Raw genomic sequence first — 13,559 nt, 5'->3', positions numbered from 1 at the left:
AGCATCGCCGTATCTTTCGCATTCTAACACGTCTTTCTCTGATTCCATTAGATTTTATTTTTCTCCAATCAATTTATTATGTTCTTTTTCTTTTTGCACATTTTAATTAAATCTTTGTCATGAGTTCTGAAACTGCGTCTTACTTTCCTTCCCTTACCGACACGTCAGACTGTGCGGCCATTTAATTATTGAATTTAATTTGTTCCTAATAATTTATAGATAAACTTATAAAACTTTGTTAGTGTAATGTCATACACTGTCGACCGGATTTAAAAACGTTTAATAATAATAATAATATGAACGTCATAGCGTTATAATATTTTATGAATATATCATAACAACGGAGGTAAACTTTATGATGCAAAAACCTTAAATTGATTTACTAAAACAAAATCGTATAAATATTTGTTCGACAAGGGAAAATATCCACACGGTCAGTGCAGAAACATATTCGGGGTTGTGTAAAACCAAACTAATAAATTTTTTATTTATAACTAATCGATAGATCAACAAAATGAAATTTCACATTCCCAATCATTTGACAAAAGGGGTGGGCGTTTCGGGAAACGGTTCGGGTTCGGGACGGAATAGATCGGTTCGGTTCTTTCGGTTTTACAAAAATAGGTACCAATCGGGTTTTTTTATTGTATTCAGTTCGGTTCGGTTTCGGTATCGGTTCGGTTCGGTTCTGGGTTTTATTAAAAAAATGATAGATTTCTTTTAAAAATATTCGGGTTTCCGGGATTTTTAAAGTTCGGTTCGGTTCGGTTCCGGAAAAATTCGGTTCTCTAAAAATGGTACCGTTCGGAAAATAACAGCGGTTTCGGGTCGGAAAAAATACCGTTTTAACGGTTCGGTTCGGTCCGGTTCCGAAGAACCGAACCGAAACGCCCAGTCCTAGACAAAACGCTAATAATGTTGTCAAATGATATGCATAACGTTGTTGGGCCACAATGAAGCCCAAAATCTAACATTGTGGACTTCAAGTTGGACCTTTAAGATGACTAGTGGGCCTAAGCCCACTAAGTTACAGCCTATTTTGAAAGGTGTATCCAAAGAGTGAAGTTCTATGCCACGTGTCTGGTCCTAATGTTGGATACTTAGAATAGATGTGTGTGTATATATATAAAGATTTGTAATATTGAATATGTTCTGAATCCATTTGGTTATAACCGTACCAAAATTCGATTTACCATAATTAAATACAATAGATAGAACTTCTTGTGTAGATATATATATATAAGTACCTTAGTATCAAATAGGTTGTTACATAAATTGGGCATTTTTAGAACCGGTCCAATATAACCCATTTTTTAAAAAAAAAAATTATATTTTTTATTCCATTACACAAAACTATTTGTTTTTTGTTGATCAACGTACTTCTAATAGTAAAATGATTTATTGGTATATTGAGAGAAATTTCTATAGATTGCAAGTATGATAGCACATAAATTACTGAAACATGTTCCACACACACACACACACACATATATATATATATATATATATCGATTTTATATACGCAGTAATGGAATAGATCTTATATATACAATGTATATACGTGGTTACATTCCTGAATATGAATATACCTATGTGATTATTTTAATTTCGAAAGGAAAAATAATACATCAACTCCGTCTAAAATAAGTCTAATGCAGATCAATCTACAACTACATCATTAATTCTTTGCTATCTAAAATAAATATATATTTATAATTCATATGTTTTACGCAAACTAAAACCAATTGGTTATTTTCTATATCATCGCTTTCTACCATTAATCATTATTAAGAAGCACTTTGATTGTTTTGTATATTGCTAACGATGGGAATATTTAAATAATTAGCGTATAATAAATAATTATCATGATTTCGATCTATTTAGTATATTAAGAATCGGTGTAAATTTAAAATATTTGACAATGAATTAGTATAATTTTAAGCAATTATTTCATCTATATGTAATTTCCATTATATTAACAGATTATCCAAGTCTTAATACATCATATGCCAGTGAGGATATATTTCCGAAACAACATTTTTAGAAAGTCGTAGTTAACACAAATAATTATAATTAGACAATTAATGTACCATGTGCTTTGAGATTAACATGACTAACTATATATTAATTTAGCAATGGCGCTGCCGGGAATATCCCGATTTGGCCAATGTGCATTAAGATATTTCTCGATTTTATTTATTTATTTATACCATTATTAAGAATTTAAATAATTGGAATTAAGTAGTAAACGATACTAATTACTTATGTTTTGCCACTAATTAGAAAACTTTTTGGGAATACTTTAAATTTTCTGTGTTCCAATGATCTTAATTAGCTTTCCAGTCTTCTGCGGCTGCTAATTGTTCTCATCCTCATCATCATCATATCATCATCATCATCATGATCATCATGATCATCATGATCATCATTAAAATACTTAATAAGGTTTGTTGGCCAATAAAATGTTAATAAGTGACAGTAAAACCATAACTTGCGAAAAGGATATTTCGACAACTAAAAGAGGCAAGTTAACAAACTTGACGCAAAGAGATAGACAGTTAACAAAACCTAATGTGGATTATGTATTAATTTAACGTACAAAATTAATTACGCAGAAGAAAAAAATGACAGCTCAACCAATCTGAACTTAGACAATATATATGAACTGTTGGCAAACCCTAATTACTGTTAGAAAATTAATTATGGCAAAGAAAATTAATCACCACTACTAACATATCACCAAAACCAAAACGCATATAAACGCGCACACACTTCTTTCTACATTGTTACATTTTTTTTTTTCACGGATCGTAATATCACATAAAAATTTATTTTTATGAAATTATTTTACAAATTCTCATGAATGATGATATTTTTATTTCCTTTTTTAATTGATATTTAATTATATTTTGCATGAACAAATTTGATCCAAATCCAATGCATGAGGGAGAGAGAGGAGAAGGTATGGGATCATTGTACACGTGCGAGGTGACGTTGCATCCATCAAAAAAGATTATTAATTAATGATTAAAAAACAGGTTTGTGTAGAACAATAAATTCGAACAACCGTGAAGTATTTCGTGTGTCGATATATCCGACGCCGTATTGTGCACCTCCAAACAACACACACACCTCCTCTCGTTCGTTAACCAACATGGGTCATGGACCGGTCCATATCGGTAGGTCCCATTTATTAATAATAATAATAATAATAATAATAATAATAATAATAATAATAATAATAATAATAATAATAATAATAATAATAATCAAGTGCTATTTACTTACCCATTCCGTGGTCTTTATAACGTTAAGACACTTAATATTTTACCTACCGAATTTGATTTCTTTTTTTTTTCTTTCTATAAACCGTAACAAGAATGACGATTTGTTTCTACTAGCAAAAGCTGATAATTCAAGTTAATAAATCATAATATTACTTTTCTACATTTTAATTAAATTAAATCAGCCTATTGATTATTTTTAAGCTAATTAATCATATTCATACGCGATTATTTTCCTCCCCTGTTTTTCTCTCGGGCAAGAAGAACTCACCCACAAAAATGATACAGGGAAGAAAGATAGATGTTTCCATCAAATTTAGTTTCGTCTTCTTCTTCTTCTTCTTCTTCTTCTTCTTCTTCTTCTTTCCAATTCATATAACATACATTGCTACATCTATTTGGAAAACGAGGAAAAACAACAGTTCTTTCTCCACTCATTAAGCAGAGCTTCGAAGAATCCACCTTCCACTTTTGCAAAGAGGAGAGATTTTTTTTCTCCCTCTCTCTCTCTCTCTCTCTCACTTTCTTTCCGCTTTTCCATCTCGGCGATTCTGGGTATTTGTGCTCTTCTCGAGATTCTGCTCACAGAAAACATGGATTTTTATGAAGGAGAGTGTATTCATCCGCGAAACCCAGATACAAATTCCCGTGGCGAGTCTGTAAACCATCATTGTTCTTATTCTTCTTCAGCTTCGGACCCCAACAGTGGTTACAATGGTCCAGGAATCAAAACCCTTCTGAAAAATATGATATTTGATCTGGGTGTCTCTTGTTTCCTCCCCAGCTCTGGCGACAATGGCGGGCCCGCCGACCAGAACAGGGCGTGGCTCTTGGCTGAAACTGGACCGGAGCTCATGAACCCGGATCCACATTCCGTACACTCATCGTTTAGGTTCAGTCTGTGCTCACAAGTGGAACTCGAGAAGATGAAAATGGAGGGATCCTCGTCGTCGTCGTCACTTTGTCGGAATCTGTCGGTTTCTGGGTCATCGACGGTTCTGCTGGTGAATCTGGAGAATGGGTTAAAGGAGAACGGGAGAACGACGGAGGAGACGAAGTGGAAAAGGGCTTGGTCGCTGGATAAGAGCATTTCTCCGGTGGCGAATTCTTTGATTCGATTCAGCTACGGTGAAATTCTCTCTGCAACACGCCATTTCTCCAAAGGTAACAGAAGAAATCCTTCAGCTTTGTATCAATCTGTTCTTCTGTACAAGATCATTATGTTGTTTCTGAGTTCATATGTCGGAATTTCGCTGTGTCCGCTCGGAATGGATTGTTCATACGTCTTAGTGTGGATTGAATAGGCAAAGTTGGCGCCTTTGTTTCCTTGTTCTTGAGCTTTACCCTGTTGGAAATGGTCAGGGAGAGTGCTGGGAAGAGGAGCTTGCAGCTATGTCTTCAGGGGCAGAATCGGAATTTGGCTAACGTCGGTGGCCATCAAGAGACTGAATAAGGAAGACAGAGAAACACCAAAGTCATTTTGCAGAGAATTGATGATTGCCAGCTCTCTCCACAACCCTAACATTGTTCCTCTTCTAGGGTTCTGTATCGATCCCGAAGGTCTTTTCTTGGTGCACAAGTATGTTTCGGGTGGCAGCCTCGAGCATTATTTACACGGTAATTTCCTCTTTAAAGGTAAGGTAGCTGTTAAACTCTCCTTCCTTTTCTCGATATGTCCGTTCTTTCGAAAGAACGAACTATGAACCGACTTGGCGATCTAACAGATAAGAAGAAAAAGGGCATAAAGAGATCCTCGGGTCTTCCCTGGTCGGCAAGGTACAAGATCGGGTTAGGGATAGCGAATGCTATAGCGTATTTGCATAATGGGACAGACCGATGTGTTGTACATAGAGATATCAAGCCTTCAAATATCCTTCTTTCATCAAAGAAGAAGCCTAAGGTAAAGACATCAAACTTAGTGAATAATCAAAATCCTTTGAGAAAAATTGTTCAAACATAAGAACGTTTCTTTCTGGTTGGGGTTATCAGTTATGTGATTTTGGATTGGCTACATGGACGGCTGGAGCTTCGGTTCCTTTCCTCTGCAAGACCGTCAAAGGCACATTCGGGTATGATATCCTAACAAAACTCCAGTCGCAAGCATTTCCTTTGATTCATTGAAATTCCTAGTGATTTACATGCTAAGTTCGAAACCTTTTTTTTTTTTGCAGTTATTTGGCTCCCGAGTATTTCCAACACGGAAAAATATCTGATAAGACCGATGTTTACGCCTTTGGGGTCGTGTTGCTTGAGCTACTAACAGGACGGAAGCCTATCGAAGCCAAGAGGCCACCCGGGGAAGAAAATTTGGTCGCATGGGTACGTTATTACAAGCATCTATCTCTATAACTAGAACTGTGAGTGCAAGAAATGAGAAAATACGGTTTTAACATATCCTTGTCCCATAGACATTCGCCCGAAATAGTTTTCCGTCCGCTTATATCGGTGATTCTGTTCACGGATTCACTCTTGACCGGCTCTTGGAAAAGTTATACATTTTGCGGTTTTGTTTTCCCGCAGGCGAAACCGTTGTTGCATAGAGGGATGGAAGCTACGGAGGAACTGCTCGATCCACTGGTGAAACGTACACGAAAAAGCTCTGTTCTGATAAACCGAATGATCAGAGCTGCTGCCTCGTGTGTGATCAAGGAAGAGTCGCGAAGACCCGGGATGGAAGAGATTGTCTCGATTCTCAAAGGCGAAGAAGGATTGGAACAGGGAACGAACTCATGTCTGAAAAAAAACAATCTTCCGGGCATGATCGACAGTTACACGCAATTGAAGCAGACGAAATCCGAGATGAAGGGTTATCTGGCTCTCGCCATGGTCGGAGTTACAGAGTTTGAAGACGAAGATCATTTGTACGGAAGGTAAAATCTTCAGACAAGTCTGGGGAAAACTTGGATGATTTCTAGTTGAAAGTTTTGGGAGAAGTGTAGATAGGTTTAAGATTCAGACAGAGTCTGTAGTTTGATCACTGATTTGTTCTGAGTCTTAGTAAATGGTCAATGGTCATGAGCGAGTTTTCCCAAATGAGAAAACCGGTTTAGGTTTTTAATTTTCCGGTTTGATCGGTTACCGAAGTTAACCGAAGTAGAGTAGTTGCCCTTAGGAATAGATTTGTGTGGTTTATTGTTAATTTGTTCTATCCATAATGACCAAATGTAAGATATTTATATAGGTGAAATACTTGTCTTTTGCTATTTTGAGTTATTTTGTATTTATATATTTTACAATTTTATAATTTTATTTTCTTTTTTTATTCGAATAATATGCATTTAGATGTAACTATATTAATAAAAATGAAAAAAAAAAGAAGGTGAAAGATGTTCCAAGTTAAGCATATCTTCCCTCTCACTGATTGGCTAATCCGCTTTTTCCTCTTTTCTTTTTTCTTTTTTCTTTTTTAACTTCTTATTTATTTATTAATTTTTGTCCGCTGCTTAGATATTTTGGTCACAGAAGCCAAAAGGAGCGACGAACATTTAATCGTTTGTGAAGAATTACAAGGAAGGCGAATTCTCAACGACGGACGACGCAACCTGCAACTATGGCGGACCAGCTCACCGATGACCAGATCTCCGAGTTCAAGGAGGCTTTTAGCCTCTTTGACAAGGACGGCGATGGTTCGCTCCCTCTTCCTCTCTGCTTTTTCCATTTGTTTGCTCTTCGAATCTGAATCTCGTATCTATGTTTCGTTGTTCCGGTCTGGTCTTTGTTCGTTGTTTTCTACCAGTTTAAACGTTGTCTCCGGCCTCCGATTCGGAGATATTTGCCTCTTATGTCATGATTTTCGGTGAGATCGAGGTTCTTCCATTTCGTTTGAGGGTTTCGGTTCGAATTCGCCGTTATCGATCATGTTTAGGCTATGATTTTGTGGTTTTGGCTTTTGACTGAGTACTTATGTCGTTTCAATTGATGGTTGTTACCTTTGATTTTTCGTTACCTGTCTTTGTTGCTTCATCTTTTTGCATGTTTTTGAATCGATTGGTTTCGTGTTCGATATCGTGCTTCCTCGGTTTATCGGTCTGGTGATCCGATAAGCTTTGATCAGTGTTTCTCCATATCTTTGGATACTCTCTGTCACCCCAAAATGATGGTAGCTTGATTTCCCTCTATATTTGCACAAGTGATCGATGCTGAGTTTCATCTAACGCCTAATATGTTTTTAACTTCTCTAATTGTTTTACGCATATGTTTCTGCGTGTTATTACGAAATGGTGAAGTGTCCATGGCCTTTTTGGTGAAGTCGGTGTACATCCGAGTCCCCTTTGGGTTCCTTCTCCAACTAGGGAATGGGCAATATAGGTTTCATATCGAATCTATATCTGTGTAAAGTTTGCATCAAGCTGGTTTCTTTCATGTGAAAACCAGAGCTCATGTCCTTTCACTTTCTGTTTTCTTCAACGGTAATAATCATGTGCGTTGACCAAATAAACTTGGGATTAATGCGCTGTTGTTGTGGTTGTTGTCGTTGTAGTAATCTTGTCCATAGAAATCTTCATTTACCTTGCAGTTTAAAGCAGAAGCTAGCCCGTTCTATATGTTCAGCTCCTACCCACGAATTCTATTGTTAAGGCTTCTCCTTATGAAAGTTTTCACTTTTGGCGATGCAAGATATTCTTTGACTGATAGCAAATGCCAAATGCACTTTTATAGATACCATCATTTTTCTTACATATACTGTTAGTGGACATTGAAATGTATTCCATTTCTCATGAAGAGTTTCAACAAATATGTTGAAATCACTTTCCGCCGCATATCGATCTATATCTGTCTTGAGAAATCTCATCCTTTTTTGCTCTCTATCTTATACAAAGCCGTACGTTACTGTAATTTACACAGGCTGCATCACCACCAAGGAGCTGGGAACAGTGATGCGCTCCCTCGGGCAGAACCCAACAGAAGCCGAGCTCCAAGACATGATCAATGAAGTTGACGCAGACGGGAACGGGACCATCGACTTTCCCGAGTTCCTAAACCTAATGGCTCGTAAGATGAAAGACACCGACTCCGAGGAAGAACTCAAGGAAGCCTTCAGGGTCTTCGACAAGGACCAGAACGGCTTCATCTCTGCCGCGGAGCTGCGTCATGTCATGACGAATCTCGGGGAGAAGCTCACGGACGAGGAAGTGGACGAGATGATACGTGAGGCAGATGTAGACGGGGACGGTCAGATCAACTACGAAGAGTTCGTCAAGATCATGATGGCTAAGTGATGAGAGAGCATCAGACTCTAAATTATTCCCAAGGTCTTGACTTTATTATCATCATCATCATCTATCAACGGATTCTTCCTCTCTTTGTTTTTTTGTTTTGAAGCTTCTTAGGAGTTATCAAAAGTATTTGCATGAAATGGTCGGTTGATTATGCTACTTAATGGCTATGCTTTTTCTTGTTCATCTGTGGATTTCTGGTCTGGTTGCAGAAATATGAAATTTTCAATTAAATTTTTCGTATTAAAATTTTTGGTTGGGGCCATGCTAGGTCCACATTCTAATTGAACTTCATGTGATAATTGTAGGGGTAGCTTTTGGGGTTTTAACCCTAATAACCCACTTGGGTCGCAGCAATTTCAGGGTACACCACCGAAAAAAAAAAAAAAAATTTGCGACCTTATTACGACTAATATATAACTAATATACAACTAAAATAAGAGTAGTTTATTAGTCGTAATAAGTTGTATATTAGTTATATATTAGTCGTAATAAGGTCGCAATTTTTTTTTTTTTTTCGGTGGTGTACACTGAAATTGCTGCGACCCAAGTGGGTTATTTGAGTAATATTCCCGTAGCTTTTTTGGATTCCAGAAAATTCTGGACCTTTTCTTCTTTTTTTTTTCTCTTTTAAAACTGGTTTTATTTTTTTTCCTTAAAGTCTTCAATGGACTGTTTAGTGTTTACCACATGATTTTGGCCATAATATGAATGAGTTTTTTTTTGTAAAGTCAAATATATCAAACCACATTTTTTCTGGAAAAAAGTCAAATACACCCAGTGGATATATATATATATATATATATATATATATATATTAGAATGTATTTAAAGTATGAAAACGACAAAACGTAGTGCAAAATATTGTCGGTTTTAATCTACAAGATTAAATATTAGAGAAATTTCTAAAAAAAATATTCAATTTAGATATAACTAGCATATTCATGACGAACTTTTAAAATGTTCATATTTATATTGAATTTGAATTTTTTTTTCTAAACAATTATTTAGAATTTAAATTTTTAACAAAATTTTCATCGAAACCGAATTAATTTTGACATGTAGACATAAAGCGTTTACGTAACACTTATGTAGCATGTACTAACTTGCAATGTAGAATACACATCAGATTAATAGTAAAAAATTGTAAATAAAAATTGTAAAAAATTGTAAAAAATTATAAAAAATTATAAAAAATGTAAAGAAATTATAACAAATTGTAAAAAATTTCAAAATTTTCAAAAATTGTAAAAATCGTAAAAAATTATAAAATAAATCTTAAAAAATCTTAAAAAATTGTAAAAAATTGTAAAACAATTATAAACCCGATTTAAAAACCGATTTAAAAATCTCTACTCCATCCCAATTTTTACAATTTTTTTATAAAATTGGTTTTTCAAATTTCCATTTCTTTCATATATATCACCCCACCAATTATATTTATATATATATAATTTTTACAAGTTTTTATTACAATTTTTTTACAATTTTTACAATTGTATTACAATTTTAAATTTTTTTATAATTTGTTTACATTTTTTTACAATTTCTTTACATTTTTACAATTGTTTTACAATGTTTACAATTTGTTTTACAATGTTTTTATATTTTTACAATTTTTTCAATTTTACAATTTTTTGTAATTTTAACAATTTTTAAAATTTTTAAAATTTTTTTACAATCTTTTATAATTTTTTTTATAATTTTTTACTATTAATCTGACGTGTATCGTACGTGGCGAGTTAGTACATGTCACGTAAGCGTTACGTAGCATTTTTTGTCTATGTGTCAAAATTAATTCGATTCCTATGAAAATTTTGTTAAAAATTCAAGTTTTGAATAATTTTTTAAAAAAAAATCTCAAATTTATTACGCATATGAACATTTTAAAAGTTCGATGAAACTAGTTATCTCTAAATTGCAGATTTTTTTTGACAATTTTCCTAAATATTAATAGAATTAAATAAAATTTCAAACTTGATTCCCTACATATGTATATGTATAGTTGTGTGTGTGTATGTATGTATGTATGTATGCATGTTTTTTTTTTTTAATTTTTATTTTATGTGACATTGACGTCAATCTTATGTTAGAAATCCGGCGCACCACATGGCATCTTAAAGATTCGGTTGATTTGGTCAATGAGTTTATTGTTTTTTTAAAAAGTTGACAAATAAATATATTATTTTGGAAGTTTGTAAATTCACAATCTTTGTTATATATTTTAGTAAATTTAGAGTTTCTTAGAAATTATCCCTAAAATTAAAAGATGTAAAATTGTCTTTATTTAAATTTTTATTTCAAAAATATTTTAAAAAGTTGAAATTCTTTTAAAAAATATTTATTCTAAAAATTAAAGAAATTAACTAAAAATATATTTTAAAAATATATTTTAAGAAACCTAATATATGAACTTATAAAATGCGTGTGTATTCTCAGTATATGTGTGTGTGATAAAGATTATAAGTGAATTTACATTTTGCATTTGATTTGATAATATATATAATTCTTGACATTCCAAATTTGATTTGAGAAAAATTAAGGTTTTGATTTTTTTTTCCTCCCGACAAAGGTCTTAATTGATTTATTTTTTCGCTTTAAATATTTTTTATTGAAAAAAATTCAGGAAATCTCTGATCATACTTTGCGTTACCACATAGATATATTCATATATACATTAAAATGAAAAGAAATATTTAAAGAAAATCTAAAAGAGACATGAAATAAAGAAGAAAATATATATATATATATATATACATATATATATATATATATGCTGAAAAAAAGAAAAGTTTAAAGAGAGAAAAACTAATGTTGGAAGAAAAGTTTGACAAAAAATGAAAAATGATATATATATATACACACACACATGTATTTAAGGATATCGTTGATGTTTGAAAAAAAAATAATCTAAATCACAAAAGTGTAGTTGCTTTTGGTTTGGGCACACTTTCCAAATTAAATTTTTACACATTTAGCAAATAACCCATTTTACTTTGGGTTCTATGACAAATTAAATTACTCTTTTTTTTTCGTCGAATAGAGAGAAAGTCCAATCCCGAACTTGCAAGTTATATTTTCTTATGACCTTTTTTTTTTGGCAACCCAACAAATTATCATCTCTCATTAGTGTATTCATGTTCATAGCGTATGCCATTTTTTTAGATATTACTCCATCCGTTTCAAAATAATTATTATTTTAGTTTATTTCACAGTTTTTAAGAAAAAGTCACATATACCCTTATTTAATGATAAAAACAATGTTATCATTAATAATTTATTATTAGAATTAATAATTTATTATTAGAATTTAATAGAAATAAAATTGAAAACTATTGTAAAAAATGTTTTGAAAATATAGAATGACAAATATTTTGAAATATAGAAAATAACCTAAAACTACAAATATTTTGAAACGGATGGAGTATTTATTACCGTTGAATGCCTATAAACTATATATTATAAACACACGCACTTTCTTTTTTCAAGAATATACATATAAAATCTATATATATATATATATACACAGCTTACATCTCGTATATAATAACTATTGCAACGGCACAATATTATGAATTTATGAGGACCGTGTAGCGTAGTGGCTTTTTTTTTTCCAACCTAAAATCATGTGAACTTTGCTTTAAGGAAAATGAATAATGTGAAACCTTTTTGTTTCCGTAAAATATTTATAACGAGCGTGGGGAGGATAGGCTCTTTAACTCATGCAATGTTAGCGCGTGAAAACCGCGTTATTTCCATCACTCGTCTTCTCCCTATTTATACCTAAACTAACCTCTCGTGCTTTCTCACTTTCAAATTTGTTCAAAGTTTCTCTCTCTCTCTCTCTCTCTCTCTATGGCGATGGCGAAGAAGGGATCAGATCGAAGCTCCTTAGGATCCATGGCAGAAATCCGTGAGGTGTTTCAGCGCTTCGACAAGAACGGCGACGGGAAGATCTCGGGCGACGAACTCAAGGACGTGATCCGCGCCCTCAGCCCCTCGGCGACACCGGAGGAGGCGGCGCGTATGATGAAGGAGCTCGATCGCGACGGAAACGGCTTCATCGATATGGACGAGTTCGTCGCTCACTTCCAAATCGGAGACCAGAATCGCGGCGGAGACGGTAAGAACAACGGTAACGGCAACGACGTGAAGGATCTGAAGGACGCGTTCGACATGTACGACCTGGACGGGAACGGACTGATCTCCGCGAGCGAGCTTCACGCGGTGATGAAGCGATTGGGGGAGAAATGCTCCGTCAGGGATTGCGCGAGGATGATCAGCAAGGTCGACACCGACGGCGACGGTCACGTCAACTTCGAGGAGTTCAAGAAGATGATGATCAATGGCGGACCTTAGAATCGATCGACCGTCGAGGGAATTTTCTCGATTTTGTATATAGAAAAGGCTACCCTTGCTTCTCTCACTCACTCTAGAGTTAGATTTAGGAACGGTTTGCTGAAACCCTAGAAATTCCTGTAGAGACTCTAGGTAGATCAGAAGTTTCAGAATTTGCTCGGCTTCCTCCTGATGAATTGATTCGGTGGATTTAATTAGGATTTTACATTTATGAAACACTAAGTTTCTTAATACACTCCATATTCTTGATTTGAAAAGTTATATAACTCTATAATTTTATATTATAATATGTATTAAGAATTATCAAATAATATATATACATATATATATGTGTGTGTGAGAATCTCCCACACACATGAATATAAGTATTTCCACAGTAAATTTGTTTTTATCCGACTATTCACTCTCTACCATTAATTTCCAATCCTAAACCAAAAAAAAAAAATTGGGTCCGCTGTTATATGTATTTTGAATTGTAAATCATAAATACGAATAAAATAATTACACGTGGCATCGAGTATACACAACAAGCCTTTTGACATTGGAATTGACTTTTTCCTTTGTGTTGCCACGTAATACCATTTGTTTCTTTGTTTCCCTATATATTATTATTATTATTATTATTATTATTATTATTATTATTATTATTATTATTATTATTATTATTATTATTATTATTATTATTGTTATTATTATTATT

The 13,559-nt window shown here is 33.7% G+C and overlaps 3 protein-coding genes across 5 annotated transcripts; all 3 read left to right on the top strand.

Annotated features, from left to right (window-relative positions):
- Positions 1-3,543: 3,543 nt before the first annotated feature.
- LOC104822378 (serine/threonine-protein kinase CDL1-like) lies at positions 3,544-6,816 on the top strand. Of its 3 annotated transcripts, none has more exons than XM_010553591.1 (7): positions 3,544-4,448; positions 4,647-4,901; positions 5,009-5,184; positions 5,274-5,353; positions 5,456-5,603; positions 5,805-6,154; positions 6,732-6,816. In XM_010553591.1, exons 1-7 carry the CDS (start codon positions 3,878-3,880, stop codon positions 6,781-6,783), a joined length of 1,632 nt encoding a protein of 543 aa, XP_010551893.1. In that variant the 5' UTR covers positions 3,544-3,877; the 3' UTR covers positions 6,784-6,816. The 3 variants fall into 3 exon arrangements, with proteins under 3 accessions (XP_010551893.1, XP_010551883.1, XP_010551899.1); XM_010553581.1 differs by having other exon boundaries at positions 4,647-4,919; XM_010553597.1 differs by lacking the exon at positions 6,732-6,816 and having other exon boundaries at positions 4,647-4,919; positions 5,805-6,462.
- On the top strand, positions 6,746-8,734 carry LOC104822399 (calmodulin-7-like). Its single transcript, XM_010553618.1, has 2 exons — positions 6,746-6,910; positions 8,130-8,734. The coding sequence occupies exons 1-2, from the start codon at positions 6,835-6,837 to the stop codon at positions 8,501-8,503; spliced, it is 450 nt and encodes a 149-aa protein (XP_010551920.1). The 5' UTR covers positions 6,746-6,834; the 3' UTR covers positions 8,504-8,734.
- A 3,566-nt stretch (positions 8,735-12,300) lies between these two features.
- Positions 12,301-13,108, top strand: LOC104822372 (calcium-binding protein CML24-like). Its single transcript, XM_010553569.2, has one exon. The coding sequence runs from the start codon at positions 12,356-12,358 to the stop codon at positions 12,857-12,859; it is 504 nt and encodes a 167-aa protein (XP_010551871.1). The 5' UTR covers positions 12,301-12,355; the 3' UTR covers positions 12,860-13,108.
- Positions 13,109-13,559: the final 451 nt, after the last annotated feature.

Source organism: Tarenaya hassleriana, unplaced genomic scaffold (assembly GCF_000463585.1).
Source record: "Tarenaya hassleriana unplaced genomic scaffold, ASM46358v1 Cleome1, whole genome shotgun sequence".
In the NCBI taxonomy this organism is placed as follows: Eukaryota; Viridiplantae; Streptophyta; class Magnoliopsida; order Brassicales; family Cleomaceae; genus Tarenaya; species Tarenaya hassleriana.
This window is presented reverse-complemented; position numbering and strand designations above follow the sequence as displayed.